The sequence below is a fragment of the Pan troglodytes genome, chromosome 17 (genome assembly GCF_028858775.2).
Source record: "Pan troglodytes isolate AG18354 chromosome 17, NHGRI_mPanTro3-v2.0_pri, whole genome shotgun sequence".
Lineage (NCBI taxonomy): Eukaryota > Metazoa > Chordata > Mammalia > Primates > Hominidae > Pan > Pan troglodytes.
Genome location: NC_072415.2, coordinates 63,477,699 through 63,504,022, shown reverse-complemented (window position 1 = coordinate 63,504,022; position 26,324 = coordinate 63,477,699). Strand labels below are relative to the sequence as shown.

The window sequence follows — 26,324 nt, the reverse complement described above, 5'->3', positions numbered from 1 at the left end:
AAAAATGCTAAGGATCATCTGAAACTTCAGCGAGTCACAGACCTTTTGCTGATGGAGGCTCTTGCCTTTATGTTGATGGCTGCTGAGTGATGAGGTTGGGAATTGTTGAAGGGTGGGGTGGCTGTGGCAATCTCTCTTTTTTCTTTTTCTTTTCTTGAGACAGACTCTCGCTCTGTTGCTCAGGCTGAAGTGCAGTGGTGTGATCTCAGCTCATTGCAATCTCCGCATCCTGGGTTCAAGAGATTCTCTTGCCTCAGGTTCCTTTTTGTATTTTCAGTATAGATGGTGTTTCACCATGTTGGACAGGCTGGTCTTGAACTCCTGATCTCAAATGGTCTGCCCAACTTGGCCTCCCAAAATGCTGGGATTATAGGCATAAGCCACCATGCCCAGCCTGTGGCAATCTCTTAAAATAAGAAAACAACAAAGTTTGCTGCATCAATTGATCATTCCTTTCAAGAAATATTTCTCTGTAGCATAGGATGTATTTGATAGCATTTTCCCGTAGGAGAAATTCTTTTATAATTGGAGTCAATTTTCTCAAACCCTACCACTGCTTTATCAACTAAGTTTACGTAATATTATAAATCTTGCATTGTCACTTCAAAAATATTCACAACATCTTCACTAGCAGTAGATTTCATCTCAATGAATCACTTTCTTTGCTCCTCCATAGGAAACAACTCCTCATCTGTTAAAATTTTATCATGAGATTGCAGCAGTTCAGTCACTTCTTCAAGGCTCCTCTTATCATTCTGGCTCTCTTGTATTTCGATCGCAGTTACTGGGATTTCGATCACACTTACTTCCTCCACTGAAGTCGTGAGCCTCTCAAAATCATCTGTAAGGATTGGAATCTACTCCTTATTGGAATCTATTCCAAACTTCTGTTAGTGTTAATATTTTGACTTTTTCCCATGAATCACAAATGTTCTTAACGGCATCTAGAGTGGTGAATCCTTTCCAAAACGTTTTCAATTTACTTTGCCCAGATCCATCAGAGGAAATCACACTTTATGGCAGCTGGAAGACATATCTATGAAATATCTTTCTTAAATAATAAGACTTGAAAGCATGACTCATTGATCCATGGGCTGCAGAATGGATGTTGTGTTAGCAGGCATGAAAACAGCATTAATCTCTTGTACATTTCCATCAGAGCTCTTGGGTGACTATGAGCATTGTCAACGTGCAGTAATATTTTGAAATGAATCTTTTTTTCTAAGCAATAGGTCTCAACAGTGGGCTTAAAATGTTTAGTAAACCATGCTGTAAACAGGTGTGTAGTTAACCAGACTTTGTTGCACCATTTATAGGGTACAGGCAGAGTAGATTTAGCATAATTCTTAAGGGCCCTAGGATTTTCAGAATAGTAAATAAGCATTGGTTTCAACTTAAAATCCAGCTGCACTATACCCTGATGAGAGAGTCAGCCTGTCCTTTGAAACTTTGAAGCCAGCTATTGACCTGTCTCTAGCTATGAAAGTCCTAAATGGCATCTGCTCCAATATACGGTTCTTTTGTCTGTGTTGAAAATCTCTTGTTTAGTGCAGCCACCTTCATCAATTATCTTAGCTAGATCTTCTGGATAACTTCCTGCAGCTTCTATATCAATACTTGCTGTTGCACTTTGCACTTTTCTGTTATAGAGACGGCTTCTGTTCTTAAACCACATGAATCAACTTCTGCCAGCTTCCAATTCTTCTTCTGCAGCTTCTCACCTCCATAAATCTTCACAGAATTGAAGAGACTTAGGGCCTTGCTCTGGATAAAGCTTTGACTGAAGGGAATGTTGTCGCTGGTTTTATCTTTTATCCAGACCACAAAAACTTTCTTCATGTCAGCAATAAGGCTGTTTTGCTTTCTTATCATTCATGGGTTCACTGGAATAGCACTTTGAATTTCCTTCAAGAACTTTTCCTTTGTATTCACATCTTGGTTTGGCATAAGAGGTCTAGCTCTCAGCCTATCTTGACTTTTGACATGTCTTCATCACTAAGCCTAATCATTTCCAGCTTTTGAATTTTAAAGTGAGAGACATGTGACTCTTCCTTCCACCTGGACACTTAGAAGCCTTGTAGGGTTATTAATTTGCCTAATTTCAACAGTGTTGTGCTCAGAGAATAGAGAAGCCCCAAAAGGGGGAGAGAGACAGGCTGGTTGGTGGGGCAGCTGGAACACACAACAATTTATTGGTTAAGATCACCATCTTATATGGGTGCAGTTTGTGGTGCCCCAAAGCAATTACAATAGTAATGTCAAAGATCACTGATCACAGACCATCGTAGCAGATATAATAATAATTTAAAAGTTTGAAATATTAGAAATTACCAAAATGTCACAGAGACATGAAGTGAGCACAAGCTGTTAGAAAAATGTTGCCAATAGTCTTGCACAATGCAGGGTTAGCACAAGCTTTCAATTTGGAAAAACTGCAGTATCTGTGAAGCACAATAATGTGAAGCACAATAAAAGGAGGGATGCCTGTATAAAATTACAATTATAACTAGTGCTAAAAAGAAAAGTAGAAAGGTTCATGTAGAGAGGTATAACAATGAGAACGTATGGCTGTTGGTGGGGGCTCATGAAAGGACTTATTATGAAAGCAACAGGCTGAAGCATGAGTTATTGCTAAGCATCAGCTCCTATTCCTTTAAACAGAACTGAGAGCAGCCCATGTGCCTGGAACACAGCCAGCAAAAGGGATAATGGCATAAGAGGAGGCTACACAGAGAAACAGGACCCAGTTTTACTGAGTCTGTAGATTACATTCAGTTATCTTAAATGCAATCACAGACCCTCTAACGGGTTTCAGCAAGCCAGAAACAGACGTGATTTGTTTTAAGAAGACCACTCTGGCTGCTGTGTGGAGAGGGGTCAGTGGTGGAAGCACGGAGATCAGCTAAGATGTTATTGAAGTTCTCCAAATGAGAGATGATGATAGCTTGACCTGAGACAGTGGCAATTACAATCAGGCAAAGTGGCCAGTTACACAATACAGTTTGAAAGTAAATGAGCACAACACCGGTTGGATATGGGGGAGGAAAGAATGAGAGACTCAGGTTCAAGCCTAAGTAGTAGTCCTCATGTCTTGAGATGAGGGAAAGGGTGAAAGGGAAGGCTCAAAGAGGGAAGAGCAAAAGTTTAGTCTTGAATACATCGGGGTGGAGATCTCATGATAATTATTAAAGAAACAGCCAGAACATTGATCTCTCTCTGCATTAATGATATACATTTGGGAGTTGGCACATGGATGGAATTCCGATCCATGGAAAGGATGAGATCACCAAAATCAAGAGGTTAAGACTGAGCAGAGAAGCACTGTCAAGGTTAAAACCTCTACTTTTCAAACAGAAGACAAAGGCCTGGCAAAAGGGCAGTGAGGTGCCATACCACTTTCCTGATGCTTATTTGACAATGGGACACTTTATTTATTTATTTTCTCAGAGCTTCTCAAGAGGACCCATGTACCCTGGAGCAACCTACAGGGTATGCTAATCTAGCTCAGTGGTTTCCAACTGGGAAGATTCCCTCCCTGCCAAGGGGGAAATCTGGCAATGTCTACAGACATTTTGGATTGCTACAACATGGAGGAGAGGAGATATTACTGGCATCCAGTGGGTAAAGGCCAGAGATGCTGCTAAACATCCTGAACAGGACATGTGCCCACAACAAAGAAAAATCCAATCTTACATGTTAATGCTGGTGAGATTCAGAAGTGCTGTTCTAGCTTAACAGTTTCTAGGTCCAGATGAAAATTGAGATCCAGAGTTTAAGTGACTTGATTTGTCACACAGCTCTAAGCTCTACAAAGTCAGGTCTAGAATCTGGGTTTAGACTAGGACTTTTAAAAATCCTTTGGGATAAAGATAATGGGTGGATGATAGGTGAGCAGTCTCTTGTAATCACTGAACTAGAACCTAGGACCTCAGATTACTCTAGTTATCTTTTCTTTTCATCTGGAAAAAAAGCTGTAAAATTTTGTTTCCGTATCTTTTCTTTTGCATTAAGATTTCTGCTGAGTATAGCATTGGGTGTCTTCTAATAGTTACCAACCTTGGAATGATCATTTTATAGAAGTGTGGAAAGAGTTTTATGTATACTTTATTTACATTGGTTAAAATGTTATTGAATTCTAAAAAAAAAAAAAAACAGGTTTGCAAAAATAGAGAGCAAACCGCTTCTTTTCTGACAAATTTTATAGAGCACTTAATATGATTCTGAGTATTTAAAAATTAATAATGTTGATCTATTTATTAACATTGATGTGCCAAAGTTTCAAAACTCGTCAAGTTTAACTTTGTCTTTAAAGGTTGAGGTCAATAAAATACTATTATGAGGTTTATAGATCTTTTAATCAAACTTGTTACACTGATTTTACAAATTATAGATAGAGCTATAGAAAAAAGGAAACTGCCATTTTATCTTCTCTAATCAGAAAGGGAGGATTATGTTGAAGCAATTTTCATAGTTCCATCATTTATACAAATATAAACTACAAAACACATTTTCAGATATTGAAGAATTTTTCTGCATTAAGAATGTGGACCATAATCTAAAATTGAATGCATCATAAAAGAAAAATACTACTACATCACCACATATTAGCTTTGATTCTACCTGCCATCAGAAAATAATTTAGGAAGCCTCTTTCAGTTCTACCATTTAATTAAGGGCTTCCAACTACAGGAGTAAACATGAACTATAGTTTGGTTTTCTTTATTTGAATTCCAAGAGTACATTTTTAAGAGTGGCACGCTGTAAGAGAAAGTAAATGATTAGCAAGGTCTAAATTTATTTGCAACTGGCTTGAGTATCCTGACAGTAAGCCATTATTCTATTACAATGCTTTGAAGAATGAATCCAGCAAGTGTAGAGGGAGCTAGGAAACCTCTATAATTCTGTCACTCTAAGGGGAGACGTATGAAATTTTATTGTGTACAAGGTTTAAAAACTCAGACGTTAAATGTTTTGATGTAGCCCACTTCATAAGGGTGAAGTACAATTGGAGTTTTATTACTCAGGGGCCTCACTTGCACATCTACTTGGAAAACATACCCCCCTTTTAAAGCTTAAGACATTAGCAAAAATTTAATTAGAAATCTGAGGTTTTCAGATGCCTTTGCTGATTTGCTTGTAATAGCCAAGGCTAAAGTTATATTATATACTTATCATCATTTATTTGCTAGCAAAATAGAATAGGAAGCAGATAAAGTTTGGCCTCTACCATCCCTGGCTCTCTGAAGTTATCAGTTCACCTTAATCAGCCAGACAGCCTGAAATAATTTGTTATTCCAGTAGGGAATCTAGAAATATTTCAGATACGTTATTCATCTCATTCATTTAGCATGAAATCCCTAAAACATCATTAAGTGATGCAGAAAATTGGGAAGAAGTAATGTCAATAATGCATCTAAACTGCTTCAAAGCTACTGAATGGCATTGGTCTATTTAATCTTCACGACTTTCTCCTGTGAGATAATGTCTACCAGGTCAAATTTAATTTTGGTCAGTTTTCTCACTAGGAATCTTAAATGGTAAAACAAAAATGAACCCAATGATGTGCACTTCTCTTTCTCTTCATCTAACATCTGACACCTTTGAAAAGGAAAGTGATTGTTGACTTATATGTTCATGTCAAATGTGGGCTGGGATTTCTTTTCAACCAAAAATTTATTTTAATTTGAATAGCAACTTCAAATAGTCAACAACAGACTTTTGAATTCGATCTGAAATTGGGATTTCCAGATTTCACAATTAAAAATACAGGAGGCCCAATTAGGTTAGAATTATTTCTAGTTGCCTATTCATGTATACCTTGGGATGCATATGTAAATTGAGATGGCAATCCCTTTTATAATTTTTCTTTATCTATTACTCACAGAAATAATTTAAATGTTACTTGGCCTCTTTATATTTTTAATTGCAATATCTAGCAATTCTTCCCAAAACTGGAGTCCTTTTGGACATGCAGTTTAAGAGAGTACATAGTTTTGTGTCTGTGGCTTACATTTGCCCAAGCTTTAAGCCTCATAACCACTGCTCAGTGGTGTTTGAAACCTACAGGTTAATTTCTCTCTCTCATTCATCCATACCAAATCCCTCTTTAATTTTCTGGCAGTATGTCTCTTCAAAATGTACTGTCCCGTACCAGTATAGATAGTATTCCCTTGACTGGGAATGAATTTCAATGTGAAAATCCTTGTAGAAATAGCTTCTTAAAATTGGCTCTGTTGGATGATTCTAAAGGGGACAATGCTAATTTCCTGCATGAACTCCAAAGTCAGAAGCTCTGTATCTCAGGGTATAAAATACAACAATTGTGTTTCTCCCAAACAATTTCAGCAACTTCCTTTTTTTACCCTGCTATATATCTCTAGGGATTTTCTCATCCTCTCTCATCTTCCTGGGGTGTATATTTCTGCTTTGTCCACCCAGGCAATTAACCCTCTTGGTGTATTGGTCCTGCAGTGGTCTGTCCTTCAGTTTGTGCCCATAGCTCATTTCAAGTACCCTGCACTCGCTGAGGGCTTAGTTGCATTTCTTGACTGACTGCTTGAATACATATAATGTTTTTGGCATATTGTTGAAATTTAAGGTAAAATTTGGAGCACGAGAGTGAGCTAATGAAATTGCAAAGTTGGGAGGAGGGAATTACTGTTACCTATGCCCATTTTATGGAGCATGGCCTGGGGTCTGTTTTCTGTCTCAACAAGTCCCTCCTGTCACCTTCCTTCTGTGAGCTTTTTTTTTTTTTTTTTTTTTCTTCTTGAGATGGAGCCTTGCTCTGTTGCCCAGGCTGTAGTGTAGTGGTGTGATCTCAGCTCACTGCAACCTCCGCCTCCTGGGTTCAAGTGATTCTCCTGTTGCCTCAGCCTCCTGAGTACCTGGGACTACAGGTGCGTGCCACCACTCCTGGCTAATTTTTTGTGTTTTTAGTAGAGACAGGGTTTCACCATGTTAGCCAGGATGGTCTCGATTTCCTGACCTCGTGATCTGCCCGCCTCGGCCTCCCAAAGTGCCGGGATTAGAGGCATGAGCCACCACGCCCAGCCCTGTGTGCTTCGTAAACTACCTGTTGGGTATGTTAGGGACTGCCAGAGCAAGGTGTTAGTTAAAACAAGTGTCTGAAAGTCAAATACCTACCAGGGACAGTCATGTTATTTAAATGAAGGAAAATGAGGAGTCTAAGAGACAATAGGAAGTTGTGAGTAGCCTAGAAAGAGCATCCTGGGAAGCTTGCTATGGTCTGAATGCTTGTGTCCTTCCAAAATTCTTATGTTGAAACCTAATCCCTGTTAGGGAGGCATTAAGAGGTAGACGCTTTGGGAGATAATTAGGTCATGAGAGTGGTGGCCTCATAAACGGGATTAGTGCCCTTATTTTAGAAAAAGCCTGAGGGAGCTTGCTCACCCTTTCCAAACACCATGGGAGAACACAGCTGGAAGGCATCAACTGTGAAGCAGAGAATGAGGCCTCAGCAGACTCCCAGTCTGCTGGCACCTTGATCTTGGACTTCCTAGCATCCAAAACTGTGAGCAATAAATTTCTGTTGTTTGTAAGTTACCCCAAATCTGGGGTATTTTTTAATAGCAGCAGAAATGGACTCAAAGTTTAAACATAAGATATTCTACGTGGTGCTGGTTAGGAAAAAGGCATTAATAGCAGAGGAAGGTATTGCCAGGCAATTCAAAAATAAGTCGAGGTGAAAATATATTTCTAAGTCTACCATTGGCCAGAGGAGAGATAACCCTAAGTCTTTGACGCAAGCATTTGGTATACTCTGTGTATATATATCCTCTTGGGAAAATTGCTGCATTAGATTATCACAGCCTATGATAAGAAATAATCACTTAATTCACACCACTATTCTATTTCACATACAGCAAACTATTTTTAGATTGGAATTTTGACTTCCTTTCTGGATTTTTTAAAAGGAGATCAAACAAATGGAAATTTATCAGTTCAGTAATCAAGTTTCTTAAGAAAACCTGCAAAAATGGTTAATTTTTTTGTTTCATAAAATAGAATACTGTACAGCAGCCAAGATAAATGAGTGAGAGCTATTTGTAAACACATGGATACATCTTCAAAACTATGTTAAAAAAGAAAGCAAGTTGTAGCAGGATACAATATCATTTCTATAAATTTGTAAAACTGTAAAACAATATAATGTTTAGGGATACGTATACATACGTAGTAAACATCAAATTAGAGCACTTATATCAGAGTGAGGAACAGTGTTAAGAAGCATGTGAGAAAACACAGACATGCAAGATATTTCAATTCCATGCTGTATATTTCATATCTTAACCTTGCTGATGGGTATACAAGTGTTCATCTTCACATTTTGAATATCTGAAGGTCTTTTTAGTAAGTCAAACCAAACAACAGCAATAATGAAAAAGAAACTTATAACATGGCCTCATATATACATTAGTCCCCTGAAAATTTGGCCAGTATTAATCCATCCTTTTAAAGTTTGTTTCAGCAAAACTAAGGATAAGATCCTGGAATGCAGCCCCCACACCAACCTTGTCCTTCTATGTAGCTCTAGATAGTACCTCCATCTGGTCATCCTTAAAGCCAGCAGATATTTGGGCATGCTCAACACAAAGAAAATTTAGCCCTAAGATGCTAGAGGATTTTGAAGAATTAAATGTACCCTGCAGGCAAAAATCCAAGTAACTTTAATATATGAAACTGGGTGGGTTTCAATTTAACCAACCTTAGATATCACCTCTCTCAAATAAAATTAGATTCTTGCAAACATCTTAAATGTATTGTAACATTTAAAAATCTTGGTATTTAACAGCTTTGTGTCATTTACAAAGTGCTCCATGCTGGGCTTCTCTAACTGACTCCTTTTTTACATACCTGTCAACTCTTATTGGCATCATCTCCTGGCAGAATGTGCTAGAAGTTTTTTGTTTTTTTGTTTTTGTTTTTGTTTTTTAATAACTTCATGTTTCTATTATCCCACTAAGACACTAAATCCAAGGTTCCTGGCACTTGTAGTTGATAGAAAATTTGCCCCAGACACTCTTGAATTAACCATTGAATTAATATAACTAATTCAATATTACCTAATTTATATACTTACCATTTAGGGTGCTTCTATCAATCAAATTAGTATCAACTGGCCAATAACCTCCATCTCCATGACGACCTGTTCATTGGGAGAGCATGTCACAATGTTAGTACAAATGAAACAAAATGAACAGACAAAAAGAATAAACATTTTAACACACACAATAACAGAACAGATTACTTTGATCACCCCCAAGAAAGCCTGACAACTCTCATACCCTTACACCTATAAGAAAATGTTATTTTCCATGTGTGAGAAAAACAAGTTGCAAAAGTAAACTCTCTTAAACTAAATTCAATGTTTCACTGATATGCCATCCTCCATTCTTTTTATTTCTCCCAATATTCTTATTAAAGTCTTTTATTAAAGGTGCAGCAGCAGTGTCAGTCTAAATGCTATTCTCCTGAATTTTTTAGAACAGAAATAACTCAGGTCCTGGCTCCTAGGTCCTGCAGATACTGTCACCCACCTGACAAGACTTTATGGAAAATTATTGTTATCCTACAAGGGGCCAGCACATTTCATCTTACAACTGGGCTTTGGGTATTCTCTTTGTTAGGTGTCAAATACAGTACCTGGAAATGAAATTCCACATTGGAAGTAAGAGTGGGGGTTATGTCACAAACCATATGGTCTGAATATTTCCTACAAATACACCATAAAGGGAAGAAAGCTTCTTCAGTATAGCATTACTGGAAATTCTGCCTTCCATTAGGTGTGTAACAGATGTGAAAGCAGTATTTAAGAGAAATAAGCCAGGAATTCACCAGAAATAATTATACTATCATCCAAAATTTAATTAATGGGGTTTCACCACAGATAATCTTTTTCTCTACTGGTGCATTCATAGAACTGAAATTATTTGATTAGATTTTGAGTTCTAGAATATCTAGGTAGACTACTTATGTAAAACATTTGAGAGGTGAATCTGTATGCAAACAAAGACCAGAGAATAGGTAATTTTCTATTTTATTTGCTTAAAACAGTTATTTCTGAAAGCAGTTCCAATCAGTGGATGACATAGAGAAAGCCAGCCAGGACACTCAGATACAGTAACATAGGTTGTTTTCTCACATTTAGAGATTTCAGTTTTCTTCATCTCTATAACTTTCAAGTCCTGGTTTTGTGACTTTATTTTGCATAACAAACACTACCCTTACTAAAGCTTTCCCAAGATTTTATCATTTTATTTGCAAAACAGCTTTCAAGAAACAACTTAGAATCCTGTTAACTGACTCTATATTCACAATTTAAAAAATTCTTTTGATATCAAGTCAGAGCTGAAGTTAGGATGTCAAATTTCTAGCAAGCAATAAGATAAATTAATTCAGTCACCTTATATTATATCTTCAGCATAAAACAGCATGTTTAATATCTGCTGGGACAATGACTGTGAGTATGTAAGGAAGTAGGAGATAGGATGCAGGCTCTTATGTGTGTGTGCAAGGGGAAGGTGGTGGTGAGAGGAACAATCAAAATGAGCTGAAATTGTGAAAATTTTAGTGGGCTGACATAAATGTGGACAAGTCTAACCCTTTTACAAATACCTTGTTTATATAACTGTGATGCATTTGGGGTTTCAATGAGCAGTGGATAAGCTTTGCCCACGAGACACCGTGAGATCAATGTTGGCTGATGTGAGGTGGAAACTCTACATAAATATCAAGATGACTTTTCTAGCAACTGAAAGCAGCTAGATTGCAAAGCAGTCAGCCAAAAGAGATGTTAACAACCCCATCACTTAGGCCAGTAAAGCAATTACATGTTTCCTGTCGGGAATAATCCTGTATCGGCTGGAAATTAGCTAGGTAGCCTATGGAGGATTTTCCTTTTCCTCCAGCAGCCTGGCAAATGTCTTTTTAATGAAGTTTCCAACTCTCCCTGTAATTTGTGGCAGGATGCAAAAAGAAGCCAATAAGCATATTCATATATTACATACACATATAGCTCTATGGGTACAGTACCCCTTAGATTTAGCGAGGCTATTGATTACATTGTGAATTTCAATAGGTAGAAGAAATCGGATGCTGTATAGGTCAAAGCACTGGGTGAGATAAAGGAACTCTAGAAATGTTTCTAAATAGCAAGGAGTAGCTTAAAGCTTGGACATTCTACTCACAGAATCTAGTAGATTGATGTGGGTTAACTTTTTGTCCCTTATAATTAGATTAATATCACAAAAGGAAATCATGTAATTCTCAACAAGTCCAACAGAAAGCACTTTTTAAAAAGTTGATGTCATCAACGAGCAAGTTTAGATTTATAGTGATTCAGATTTCTTGCACCACTTCAGCCAAAAAACCACAAAACCCATTTCCGGGATATTGATGAGCCTAAGATCTCTTGATCTAAAGACAGAGGCATCAGATTTTAATTTTAATTTTAATTTTGAGTGATGTTAAGTTTCCATTCTCTGAAATATGTCTTTTAAATTTCAGGAAGTCTCCCTTTATGTGGCCAATACATAATAATAATAATAATAATTAATAATAATAAAAGATTATCCCATTGCTTTAAGGAGAGCATAACAAAGTTGTCAAATGAAGAGACAATAAAGGCTAAAAAGGAAAGGATATGAGTTTATGGGTGTTACTTCTTGGCATATCACAGCATTTTTAAGAGCTTGTTGCTGTAGAACAAATATTGGATGTGTTTAGTTACCTTGGTTAATTTCATAAGCACTGATTTCGAGAAAGAGAGGAGTAATTAGAATTTAGAAAACAGCTGGAGTGAAAGTCAGCTAATGCAAAGATACAAAATACTTCCCTATCCCAGAGGTCATTTTATTAATGAAGCATAAAACTGGTAATAATTCTTTCAAAAATTTATTAAATGCTTACTATATGCAACGCATAGTCCTAGATCCTCAGGGAAGGAGTAGTATAAAAAGATATATTAGATATGGATCCTGCCATGACAGGGAGAGTTGGTTCATTGTAATCAGATCCTATGCAGGCCTATTTATGGTTAATATTAACCAACTGCAGATGGTTCTTAATATCTTCTGACATTAAAGATTTAAGAATAACTTAATTCATTTATTACTATAAACTTACTACTAGGTTTAATTAAAAATGCTTTTTAATTATTATTAAAGTATTCTTATCAAAAGTATTATTAAAAGAACTGCATGCAAATAAAAATATTTTATATTCAGTCACATAAGTTTATATATTTCATAGTTATATTTATTTTAAAATCTTGAATTACTTTTTTGCATATCATACTAAATTTTTAACACTTTTACAAATTAAAATTCTAAATAATTAAATGGATTTATGGAAATTCAAATATAAATTGGGGGGAAATCATGTAATAAATTTCAGTTTTCTTCCCTCAAATAAAGTTCAACATGGCTTAAAGCATTTTAGAAATGAGTAGTTTATTTTTTCCTTTTTATATGAATAATACAATTTTATATGAATAGTGATCAAAGTGTACTATATGAAGGCCAGGTGCGGTAGCTCATGCCTGTAATCCCAGAACTTTGGGAGGCCGAGGAGGGTGGATCACTTGAGGTCAAGAGATCAAGACAGCCTGGGCAACATGGCAAAACCTCGTCTCTACTAAAAATACGAAAATTAGCCGATCCCAGTGGCGCATGCCTGTAGTCCCAGCTACTCTGGAGGTGGAGGCAAAATTGCTTGAACCCGGGAGGTAGAGGTTGCAGTGAGCCGAGATTGCGACACTGCACTCCAGCCTGGGCGATAAAGCAAGACTCTGGCTCAGTAAAAACAAACAAACAAACAAACAAAAAACAAAAAACAAAAACAACAAAAAAAAACCAAGGTGTACTATATGAATATAATTCTACAGGATATAAAGAAGAATTCTGTATTGGATTACTATGTACCCATATTTTCTCAATAACACAAATTGAGGATGGGGAGGAATGAGATATTAAAGAGTAATGAATTTATTTTCACTTAACAACTTAGGGATTTTATGCAGCTAATTTCATAAAAAAAAAACTTCTGCCAAAGTTTTGATAATAAAAGCAAATGATTTTCTACTTTTACCTTAGATTTTGGAACCAGGAAATGGTAGCTTCAGAAACAAAAATTAAATAAATATTAAATGGGCATTGGCTGAGTTAAAATAGAGGGAGTTTGTAGCTGTTTTGAGTTATTCAAAATAGCTTTCATATACTTAAATATATTTTATTTAGGTAATGCTTAGGCAGGTCCTAATCAGAAATTTCATATACCTCTCCTTTCTTTGAATTTTTAAAATGTTATAAAGTCGTTTAAGGGGTTGCCTTTCACATTTTATTTAAAAGATGGGCCTCATAAGGAATCTTCTTTTTATCCCTTTTTGGCACATACCATATGCTTCCTTGGACAAAAGTCTTCTTGATCTCCCTGCTACCTGTTCTCTGAATTGAAGAAAAAAATGGCAGAAGTAATATGACTTCCTTTAGGAAGTCTGTTCATTGTTATATTCCTTTGTGCTAACTGAAGTGATGTGCAAAAATGTGTTCTCAATGTCCTAAGAGTAACTAACGCTAGTTAGGATGCTTTGTAATGTTTTAATAATAAGTACAAATCTTAAGTTATTACTATTATGCAATTTATTTTTTATGTTCTTATCCTTACATGTCACCTGAATTATTTGCATGTTTTTATTGTGGTGTATGTATAAAATGAAATAACATTAATGTTTATATTAAATCCTTATTTGCAGCACACATGGGCAGATTGAGAATCTTTTCCAGGATAAAAAGTTTTCAGCACTGAACAAAGATTAATTCAATTGGGATTTCAGTCCTAGAGTCTAGTTTTTCTGTGTGATTGTTTATAAGTTCAGAGAAAAGAGAATGGAAAATTAATCTGCAGAAGACATGGAGAAAAGTGGATGTGGTAGTTCTAATCGTTTGTTTAATCCATCTTCCCTGAATGGGCATAAGAGAGCGTCATCCAGGACGACGTTCATACAATCAATCCCTAGAGAAAAACATATTGTCCATAATCTAAATCAAATGGACAGACTAGCCATCTAACAAATGTTCAACGTATATCTTTCCAAGGGTGCTGAGCACTGAGATATCTTCTTGATCTTAAAATTTGTTCTCTGAAAATAATTCTAATGATGATAGAAATTACATTGATTTTCTGTCTTGTATACCAGCAGATAAAGAATATCCATTAATATTACCTGAATATAATTTTACTGTCCATCCAACACACAGACCGTATTTAAAGTAGGTGATTTGTCAGAGGCTGAAATGTGTTTCTAAAAGATTGGTTTACCAGGCAGTTGATAACAATGCTGATTTTAAACAAAGGCATCGGGCATCAAAAACCAGAAAGCAAAATCATAACCAATACGTAGGATATTTCAAATATTTTAATAGAAAAGAACTAATGAGCTCTCTTAACCTTTTCCTAAGGTTCAATACATTGTTTTCAAATCAACATGAAAGAAAGTTCACTGATTGAAAGAAAATACATTGTTACTGCTATGCCTGTCACATACTGAGCCCTGGGGCTCTACAAATTCTTGCTGCTTTCCCTTCTTCAAAACCTTTGGTTTTATTTTCCACCTGTGGAAAGTCTAAGGGCAATAATCTGCAGGATAGGAATGCATTTGGTAAACTACTCTGAGCCAAAGTGCAAGAAAACCAAATATGCCATTACCCATATTTCTCTTAATCATAAGTAGTAGTATTTTTGCAATTCCAACTTCTGTATTTAGGCCATAAAATATGAACAGGTTAGACTCTTCCTGAGAAGTAAATTCATTTTTTAAAAATCCTTAGAAATCAAATTCAAAACTAAGATAATAATTTCACACACGAATAAAATGAAATTGAGTGAGCATACAGTTATTACAAAAAAAATCAGGATACAAAATAGAAACTGTGGGTATCCTAGACAAATTTAAACAAATTAATTTCTTATCCTAATTTCTGCTCTTGGTTTACATCTTAGCCTGATAATAGGTCTTGACTGTCTGAGGCATGCATGTGGTTTCTTGCAGAGTCTGGCAAATGATAGGTGAAAAAAGTTGTCTGTGAAATCTTCTAAAGTAGGAAAAACATTTACAAATATTGCATTATGTTTTGCAAGCACCAAAGTAAAGGCAGTACACTTTGCCAGGCCAACAAGTAAACGCAGTATACTTCGCCAGGCCAACCGATATATATAATATATATTATATATAAAATATATCTATTATACAAAAAGATATTATATAAAATATATATACTATTATATATAAAATATATAATATATTATATAAAATATAATATATTATATATAAAACATGTATATTATATATAAAATATATAATACATAAAATATAATTTATTATATATAAAATATATATAATACATAAAATATAATTTATTATATATAAATATATATGATATATAATATATAATTTATTATATATAAAATATATATAATATATAATTTATTATATATAAAATATATATAATATATAATATATAATTTATTGTATATAAAATATATGTAATATATACTATATAATTTATTGTATATAAAATATATATAATATATAATTTATAATTTATTGTATAAAATATATAATATATAATTTATAATTTATTATGTATATAATATATAATTTATAATTTATAATTTATTATATATAAAATATATAACATATAATATAATATATATAAAATATATAATATATAATATAATATATATAAAATACATATTATATATGAAAATATATATTATATATAAAAATATATAAATATATAAAAAATATATATGAATTATATATAAAAATATATATTATATATAATATATATATTTCATATATATAAATATATAAAATATATAAAATATACAATATAAATATATAAAATAATATATAAAATATATATATTATATATAATATATCTTATATATTATATATTATGTATAATATATAATATCTATTATATATATTATATATTATGTATAATATATAATATATATTATATATTATGTATAATATATAATATATATTATATATTATGTCTAATATATATAATATATAATATATAATGTATAATATATAATATACATTATATATATTATATACAATATATTGTTATATTATATTATATACAATATATTGTTATATTATATTATATACAATATATTGTTACATTATATATTATATTATATATAATTTATTATATTACATATATTTTATATTATATATAGTATTATTATATAATTATAATATAATTATATATAATTGTATAATTATGTATAATTATAATTATATATAATTATAATTATACAATTATATACAATATAATTATATATAATTATATTATATATAATTATAATTATACAATTATATACAATATAATTATATATAATTATATTATATATTATGTATTATGATATTATATATTATATATATTATATATTATTATATTATATTACATATGTATATATATTTATATATTATTATGTTATATATGTATATATATTTATATATTATATATGAAAGAAATATAATATATATTATCTATCATGTATTAATATATAATATATATATTTCTGTTTTTAGAAGCACATTGGTTACTCCTATGAATTCTACTCTTTCTCATTCTTACATTATGGATGTCTCATAAGGGAGAGTGGACAAAAACTGAAAAGGCAAATATTAGGGAACCAAAGGAGCTGGACAGATCAAGATCTTTTGATAACAGGAAAGTAGTTAACCTCCTTCTTAAAGATTTCAGGTCAGAAAAGATGATAAGTTCTGACCTATGTGACAATAACTACACTTAGTCTATCTCCCTTGCCTGGCTGCTGATAACTTGTCAGCTGCTCCTGATCACCCTTGTCGCAACCTTCCACACAGCTAAAGCCTAATATGTTTATTAGTTATTATAATTATTATTCATGCAAGTTAGGAATGAAACAACTGAATAACAATTGAATTCTTAATAGAATAAAATATAAAGATGGCTTCATAATATTAGTAGTGTGGTGGTAGATGGTGGTCTCTGAAGTCCTTCCTGTCATTGGAATCTCCTTTTATGCACACTTGCCTCTAGTATATCTGAAGTAACAGTCACCCTAGGGGTCTAAGAAACCACTTTTATATGCGGCTTAGTCTGTATTAAAATCTAAAAAGCATTCTGTTCCTCCAAATATGGGCACGGCCTTGGATGACTAGATATTTCCAAGAGCTAGTTCATTTGCCAGGCTACAACATAAAGAATGAGACAATCTTTTTTGGCTCATAAAAGAGCATCTGTTCTCAAAGGCCACGGAATGATCCATAAAAGCCTCCTGCATCTGCGTGGTTCACAAGCTTATCCTAAAGGCAGGTGTGAGATATGTTTGTGCCTGAGCAAATTTGCCAAGCATCCCGGGAAGAAGAGGCAGAAGAGGATGAGAGAGTTCTCTCCTCCAAGTGACTATAGGTCTGGAAGTTGCAGCTGCAGTCTGAAAACACTAGAACATGAGCACCCTGCTTGTGTCCTGCTAGTCTGTGTAGATAACGACACTGTTGGAGCACAGTATTTCATCATTCATGTCTCCATCCGTGCTTCATCCATCCACTCAACAGATGCATTAAGTAGATTCACAGTGCTAAGCATTAGGAATATAAAATGACTATTGCAGAAGTTTGTAAGTCAGTGAGACGGAAAATGTTAAGTGAATAATTACAACCATATGGTAATTTCCAAAAATTCAAAAAAAAGAAAACAAACAAATACGTGACCCAGTGGAAAACCAGGATGATTATCTACTTATGCCTAGCAAAAGGTTTCTCAGAGGAGGTGGCATGTGAGGTGAGAATTCTTTTTGCAAGCACCAAAGTAAAAGCAGTATACTTTGCCAGGCCAACCAGTGGGGGAAAATATACATATATATAAATATATATATAATAAATATATATTACATAAATATATAAATATATAAATATATATCATAAAAATATATCATAAATATATATGATATATATCATATTATAAATATATATCATAAAATATATTATAAATATATATCATAAAGTTTATAAATATATAATATATAAATATATAATATATAAATATATAATATATAAATATATATGTATTTATATATAAATATATAAATACACAGACACATACATATATATTTTAAGAAACACATTGGTTACTCCTGTGAATTCTAGTACTTCTCATTCCCACATTCTTGATGTCTCACAAGGGAGAGTGGACAAAAACTGAAAAGGCAAAAATTAGGGAACCAAAGGAGCTGGACAGATAAAGATCTGTCTTGATTTATTAGGTAGAGAAACGTGAGGTGGATGAGCTTAGAAAAAAAAGGCAGAGGTACAATAATAAAACTCCCTAAATGCTCTGCAAAATGGTCTAGAATTTATTTTATAGAGGATAGGGATCCACTGAAGATATTTTAAGCAGAACACTGACTAATTACACATATATTTTACAAAGATTATTCTGGATGACTGTGGAACTAAATGGATCAGAATAAACTGTTCCAATAAATATGACAATATTAATTATGCATCTCCGAGGCAGACATTACTAACCCCATTTTATAGCTGAGAAAACAACTATAGCTCAGAAAGATGAATAAACACAGGGTTTCATTTGAAGTGGCTGATACTGTATGACTCTGATGATGATGATTTTAGCATTATAGGTGAATAAATAACTAAAAGAAGGAATAGGGGGCCAGGAGCAGTGGCCTGTAATCCCAGCACTTTGGGAGGCTGAGGCGGGCAGGTCACCTGAGGTCAGGAGTTCGAGACCAACCTGGCCAACATGGTGAAACCCCACGGCTACTAAAAATACAAGATTTAGCCGGGCATAGTGGGGCAGGGGCCTGTAATCCCATCTACTCGGGAGGCTGGGGCAGGAGAATCGCTTGAACCCAGGAGGCAGAGATTGCAGTGAGCCAAGATCAAGCCACTGCACTCCAGCCCAGGTGAGAGAGTGAGACTCTGTCTCAAAAAAGAAAAAAAAAAAAAAAAAAACAGGAGAAATGGGGAAAATTGTGGACAGAAATTAGAGCACTTCAAAGAGTTGGTCTTGGGGTGTAAGAGTGAGAGTTTAGGTATGTATGACTTGAGATGGTGGCTCTATTCTCAATTGAACATGCAGAACAAAACAAGGCTGTGGCAGAGAACGAAAAATAGTTTCTTTGTAACCATGCAGAGTACTGGAAAAAGTGAAGTTGCCACTTCAGAAAAGGTACAACAGGAGTGGTTAAAAAAAAAAAAAAAAGGCCAAGAAAATTCTTTGAAGATGACTGCTACTGAGGCCCCATTCCTACTCCCATCCCATCATCCTTTTCTCTCCCTATCCCACAGTCACACCCCTCCAAGCAGGAAATGATCAATATCAGCAACCAAGAGTGGATGGGTTTCCAGGGCTCGGGATACAAGGGAGCAGGCAGGCCTTCACTGGCCAGTGTAGACAATAGCTAGCTGATATGTTGAAAAGTAGGAAAGCCCCAGAACTACTACATTAGAGCAGAGAGAAATAGCAAAAGCCTCTTCGCCAACATAGGTCTCTGCCATAAGGTACTACTCTGCAAAGGTAGGCATGAGATATGTTTGTGCCTGAGCAAATTATATCCTAAATGTTCCTGGAGCCCATCCTGTAGTCCTCACTATTTTCCCAGCATCTTGGCTTCCTAACTTTTCCATCCTAGAATTTCTCTACATAAGGGATCAGCTACTCTTTCCCCCGGTAATAGTTTGCATTGAGTCTAGTTCTACTCATATATTTAAAGCACAGTCTTAGGTTTTAAGAAGTATTTTCTAATCCAGCCCACAATGATTTATCTGAAATCCCGTAACATACACATGTAGACAGTACCATCTGATTTGGCATTTTGTATTTTTCATATTGGACTGGAAGTGTTAATATCCTCCTCCTAACTATATTGCAAGCTTCTTGAAAATGGACCCACGGAACCATACTTCCTCCTAATGCTTTGCCAGGACCATTTGCTTCTAATGTTTCTAGTGCCAGCACAGTACTGGATACATAGTAATCCACAGGTTATCAAAAGTGAGTCTAGTTCTTTTCATACTTCATAGCCACAATTTTAACAAACTTATCAGCTTCCATTAGTTTTGATTTTCTCCTTTCTGTACTCAGAATTCCAAGCAGCTGGTGAAATTCAAATCTATAAATTTTCTGCTAACAAGGAAGGACAGCAAGACTGGAAGTCACAAAATGAGTGCAGGAGGTCGTAGCCATCTACAAATGTAACTACCATCAGCTGAATTAGAGAGAACTTGTTTTTCTATTTAGCGTTTATTTTAGTAGGTGATTATTGAATATACTTTTTCCTGTTGGAAATACATGCCTAACTTCTCGTCTCCCCCAAGATCAGTAAATCTCCAATATACACAGCCATGTGCACTATTACTTTGAGCTGTTCAATCTACACTTTTCATTCAATGGTAAAACTTATCTTTCCAGATTACTCTGTAGCTGCTTCCCCAAACATTTGTGTTATGATTCTATTAAACAAACACTTATCAGACAACTAAAATAGGATAAATTCTAAATTAGGGAGGTAGGGATGACAATGTGAAGAATCTAGCCAGTTCTCTGTCCTTGGGAATTTAAAATCTGGTCAAGAAGCTAAGAATATAAATAGCAAAGTATAAGAAGAAATGGAAAACACAATAAGAATAGGACGGGTGTTATGAAAATACAGGTGAATAAAAGACAAGAAAGGTAAGAAAGGATTCTTGAAAAAAGTAAAATTGAGAAGGGAGTCTTAAAGAAGACTTTGCTTAGTTGAGAAAGGGAGAAAGCACAGCTAAGGCTGAGAAAATGGTACACATTACAGCATGTAGTTGTGAAAAATGCACTTTTTCCAGGGTGATTTGCGATTGTGGCATATGTGGAGGGATCTATTGGCCATGACACCAGGAAAGAGACGTTAGAGTCAGACAGCCAAGGTTCTTGATGTCAAAGAACTGACTCATCCCCAAAGCAACAGTGACCCATCTGTTTTGGAAAGAAAATTGAAGCGGCTGAGTCTAGGGCTGATTGAAGTGGGCAGAAAATAAAGCTAGGAAGACCGTGTACTTGGCCAATGTCTGTACAAGGAAATGGCATCCAAAATACAGTGGCTCTTACAAGAAGAACCTGTTTATGGAATTTTATTTGAAGTGTATAAACAAAAATGTCTACCTTACAGGTGTGAGAAGGTTAAAATTATCCCATGAATCACATCAATTCCTATGCGTACTGAGTACATTTTTGTTCCTTCAAAGTTACCTATTAAAACATGAAAACTGCTGAGAAGTTGACATAGGCAGCTACTTGACTGCTTGCTGGGAACATGATAAGCACCTTAACACTCCATTAAAAGCACATTATTCATTTTCTGCTACTACTGTTTCACCACAGTCCTAATTTACAGAATTGGACCTGTGAAAAACCCAGGTGAGAATAGCTTTTTCAAGTGGGTGTAGCAAGCAGCCGAATAATAAACTGTGTTGAAACTATGCACAATAATGGGGTAAGATGAGGTTTTTAATTTTCAATTAAACAGCTCCCATCAGAAGGCACTAAAGGTTTCCATTTTTCAAACGGCAGCCTGGCTGCTGTAATCCAAACCCTGCAAAGTCTGGATTACATTAACTAAATTCCAAGCTTGACTAGACTGCCTCAAAAACCCTATTTCCCTGAAATTTGAAACAATTAACATTCTGTTTATTCATGACATTAAAACTGCTGAGGTGTAAAATGGCAGCTGCAGTGTTAAGTACTTTGCCTGAATACCCTATTAAGGAAAGACAAAGTCCTTTAAACTAGGTGAACTTATGGTGATGCCATTTAGGTATAACTTTCTTGATGACAGATCATGAGTCTGCATTTCCAGAAATTACACAGCGTCAAGAGCAGAGATTCTCCAGTTAGGTAGCCTGGGTATGTATCTGGGCCTAATCACTGTCAACCTAAAATAAAGATATATAGAGATGAATCTCTGAGCGAAGAAGATATTTGAGAATATGAATTGCAATTCAGGACACCCAAACCAAGTTAGCCCCAGGTGAGTCTAGAGAATAAAGGGAAAGGCAGAGTTTCATTATGGAATAGAGGAAGGTTATGCAAGTTGTTTTGAAAGTAAGTTAATTGGTGCTGGTAGTGTCTTCCAGGAGCTGCTGAGTGTCAGCAGGTGTTAAGTAAGATGTGGAATCTTAGAATCATGACCAGGTCCTTGAAGTTTTGGGTTTAGTCTCAAAAGACAGTTCCTGGAATAAATGTATGTGATCTGAGTGCTTTTCCTTATAACCTCCTGACTCCATTTTAGTTGGGTATGACATGAGTGACTCCATTTTGTATAATCAACTTTCACATCACTTACATACTGTGAGTGTTTGGGCAAGTTTTAACCTCTCTGCCTCTTTTTCTACATCTGTAAGGGTGCTATAAGAATCAAATAGGATTGCATGTGCACAATGCATAGAAGAGTAATTGACACATAGTGGAAAAGCCATAAATGTGAGATGCTTCACTATGCAAAGATGTTATGCCTGAGTTTTTATTCTAATACCAACATTAAAACTTCAGAATCTTAAATCTTGAAAGAAACCAAAAGATAATTTAGTCTGAACTTATCATTTTACAGGTGAGGATGTTGAGAGATGTTAAGTCACCTGCCCAACATTACACAAGAGGTCCCAGTGGCAGGACTGTGCTAGAACTGAAAGTATCTAATTCCATTCCAGTGCTCCTATAGCACACACTGAGTGACTTCCAAATGAAAAGCTAGACCATTATCAGCCATTACCACAATTCACAGGAGAGTAATTCTTCCTCCTTGTTGGGCGGGCAGTTTACAGCAGGCTGTCTTTATCTGGATCTGTAAACTGTCCTATGTACGTAGGCCTCTTCTCTAGGTCTAGTGTTTCAGATCACCCCTTTTCCAGGTCATGGAGAATTAAATACACTTGAGAGTACTCAAAGTGAGCATTTTCTTCGTAATTCATCTCAGCAATGGTGAAAATCACTTCATGAGAATCCTGCCCACTTTAAGGTACTGTATCATCGCCATAGCACCTATTGTTACAATGAGCAGACGTAGAAACACACATGAAAGAGTAAACATTTCTGCTGATGCTAAGAATATCGATTTTCATACAAAGACATCTCAAAGTGGAGAACAATATTTGGACATTAAATGGGACATAACGATGCAAACAAAAATACCTTAAAAGTTTGATCTAATAATCACTTTTAAGAAGCAGTCATGTTTCAGAGTTACAGCTAACCTCCATTGCAAACTCAAAACAAAGGGATTTTCTAAAATGCTTCTGTGAGACACTAAAATGTTGGAGCTGATTTTAGAAGAATGGAAATCAAATTTTTAAATATAGTAACCATTTACAGTAGAAAGACTGCACACTCTAGGAACCAGAAAGAAAAGTTTTGAGTTCTAACTCTGCCAACAGCTAATTCTGTGATCCTGGGCAAAATGTTTACCTTCTGCTTCTTTATCTGAAAAACTGGGAAAAAATTAGTGAAGGAGTGAAATAACAGCTTTCTTTTTAAATGTGGATGCTATGGACTGAATTGCTTCCCCAGAAATGTGTATTTTGAATCTCTAACCCCCAATATGATTATATTTGAATATAGGGTCTTTATGGAAGTAATTAAATAATAAGGTTAAATGAAATCATAGGGTAGGGCCCCAATCCAATAGGATTAGTGTCCTCTGAAGAGGAGACACCAGAGAGGTCACTCTCCACCACGGGAAGACACAGCGAGAAGGCCATCTGCAAGCCAGGAAGAGGACCCTCACCAGAAACTGACCACACTGAACCTTGATCTGGGACTTCCAGCTTCCAGAGCTCTGAGAATATAACTTCCTGTTGTTTAACCCACCCAGTATATAGCGTTTTGTATTGACAACCCAAGCTGGCTTAGACAGTGAATTATCACCATCCCTGTTTCCTGAAATAAAGAAGTATCAGGATCATGTAATCAGTGCTGTTGCCACCCCACTAACAAGATGACCTCAGATTGAGAGTTATTTCCCTTGTTCTTTAGAATATTCAGAGATGTGAAAAGGAAGATCTATATAGGACAAATAACAGTAAACAAAACTTCAGTTAAAGCAACTTTATAGCTATATGTCGCATGTGAATGTGTGGCTATATATATGTAACATATCTGTTGTCATGCAGTTGATGGTTAAAATCAGGGCTTTTGGGTGGGGCATGGTGGCTCACGCCTGGAATCCCAGCACTTTAAGAGGCCAAGACGGGCAGATCACAAGGTCAGGAGGATCGAGACCATCCTGGCCAACATGGTGAAATCCTGTCTCTACTAAAAAGACAAAAAAAATTAGCCAGGTGTGGTGGCACGCACTTGTAATCCCAGTTACTCAGGAGGCTGAGGCAGGAGAATCGCTTGAACCTGGGAGGCAGAGGTGGCAGTGAGCCAAGATTGTGCCATTGCACTCCAGCCTGGGTAACAGAGTGAGATTCTGTCTCAAAAAATTAAAAAACATAAATAAAAATAAAATAATTAAAAAAACAGGCTTTTGGAATGTGGTTTCTGGGGTTGGATTTATGGCCTTTCTACTTACTAGCTGTGTTTCGATAGACAAATAACAACTCTCTGAGCTTCAGTTTCTTCCTTGCTGAAATGGAGACAATACCTTTCTCACGGTATTGTTATGAGAATTAAGTGAGTCACTCCTGTAAAGCTTTTAAAACAGTGACTACTGGCAAGAGCTGCATAGCGGTTCATTTTACCATTACATAGGCCCACAACAGCACAGACAAATTGAAGGAGTTTTAATCAGAATATAGAAAAAAAAGGAAAAAAATCAAAAGTCAAGACAAAAATCAAAACAATTATTGAATTCATAGATGTAGAGAGTAGAAGGATGGTTACCAGAGGCTGGGAATGGTAGTGGGGGGCTGGGGAGAGGGGAGGTGAAGATGATTAATGGGTATAAAAATATAGTTAGAAATAATGAGTAAGACCTACTATTTGATAGCACAACAAGGTAACTATAGTCAATAATATAATTGTACATTTTTAAATGAACAGTGTAATGGAATTGTTTGTAAGTCAACAGATAAATGCTTCAAGGGATGGATACCCCATTCTCCGTGATGTGCTTATTTCACACTGTATGCTTGTATCAAAACATCTCATGTACCCTACAAATATATACACCTACTATGTACACAAAAAAATTAAAAATAATTTTTAAAGCATAGATTTTCTATCTAACCTCTGCACCCGCTTCATAGAGCCTGTGCAATTTCCTTACCCAAGCCTACAAAAAATGAAGCTCTGGTTTATCTCTAAAATTTCTTTTACTTCCCAACTTATTTGCCACCTGTGCCTGGAAGAATCTACAGAAATAATTAGGATATGGAGCAAGAGATAGGGTGATGCAAAAAAGGAGAATTATAGAGGTGGTCAAGATTAGAAAGTTTAAAAAATGCTATATTTCATCAATTTACAATTACATAAAGAAATCAGGGGTTCTATGTTAATTGCCTCTCATTGTCAAACAACTACTATACCATTGCTCAGAAGAAAATATTTTCTCCAAATCAAAACCATTTCAAATGACTATTGTTTTCACATTTATGTTCTTCATGGCAGATCTTCAATCCCTAAAATAATAATAATTGTGACAAGAATCTGAACAGATACTTTTTTTAGGACAATCAAAACTGGTCTCACTTTCTCTCATGTAAGTCAAATTCAACCTCTTGCTTCTTTATTTAGGATTCATCTTTGCAAGGTTAATTCTGACCCCAGATGCCACATTTTTTTCTCTGAGGGAATTTTCTCTCAGCAGAAACTCAGCTCCTGTCATAAATGTAATAGTGGGATCATTTCTCCATGAGAAGGGGGCAAATAGGTCTAACAGTGGGAATGGTAAAACATATTCAACTAATTTGCTGTGTTCTGGGAATGGGAGTATTAAGATCAGCCTCTTCCTATTATTTTCATCAATCTTAGAGGGATCTTTAATCTGGGTTATTTCTCATGCATGTGGTCATCAACTCAGAAGACTGATTTTGTTTATAAAACATGCTTTGAGGGTGCAGCAAATTTTATATGCTTTCTTTGTAAGAATTTGAAGATATTATTTATAACCACTAAATTATATGTCATCAGTCCCTCTCAATTTTATAAGTGAATTGAGTTTGATGTAAAATTTAGAACCTATCAACTTGATCAACTAACTACATGCCAACCATGACTGAATATGGCTCCAAGTTACATATGTGACAGAAT

The 26,324-nt window shown here is 35.0% G+C and overlaps 1 protein-coding gene across 19 annotated transcripts in view; it reads right to left on the bottom strand.

Moving 5' to 3' along the window:
• The window catches only part of DCC (DCC netrin 1 receptor), a 1,196,048-nt gene that overhangs the window by 90,920 nt on the left and 1,078,804 nt on the right, over positions 1-26,324 (bottom strand). For all 19 annotated transcript variants that reach the window (XM_512137.8, XM_063795721.1, XM_063795722.1 and 16 more), the window contains exon 22: positions 9,104-9,169. In XM_512137.8, the coding sequence (XP_512137.2) occupies positions 9,104-9,169 (66 nt within the window). The remainder of the gene's footprint in view (positions 1-9,103; positions 9,170-26,324) is intronic.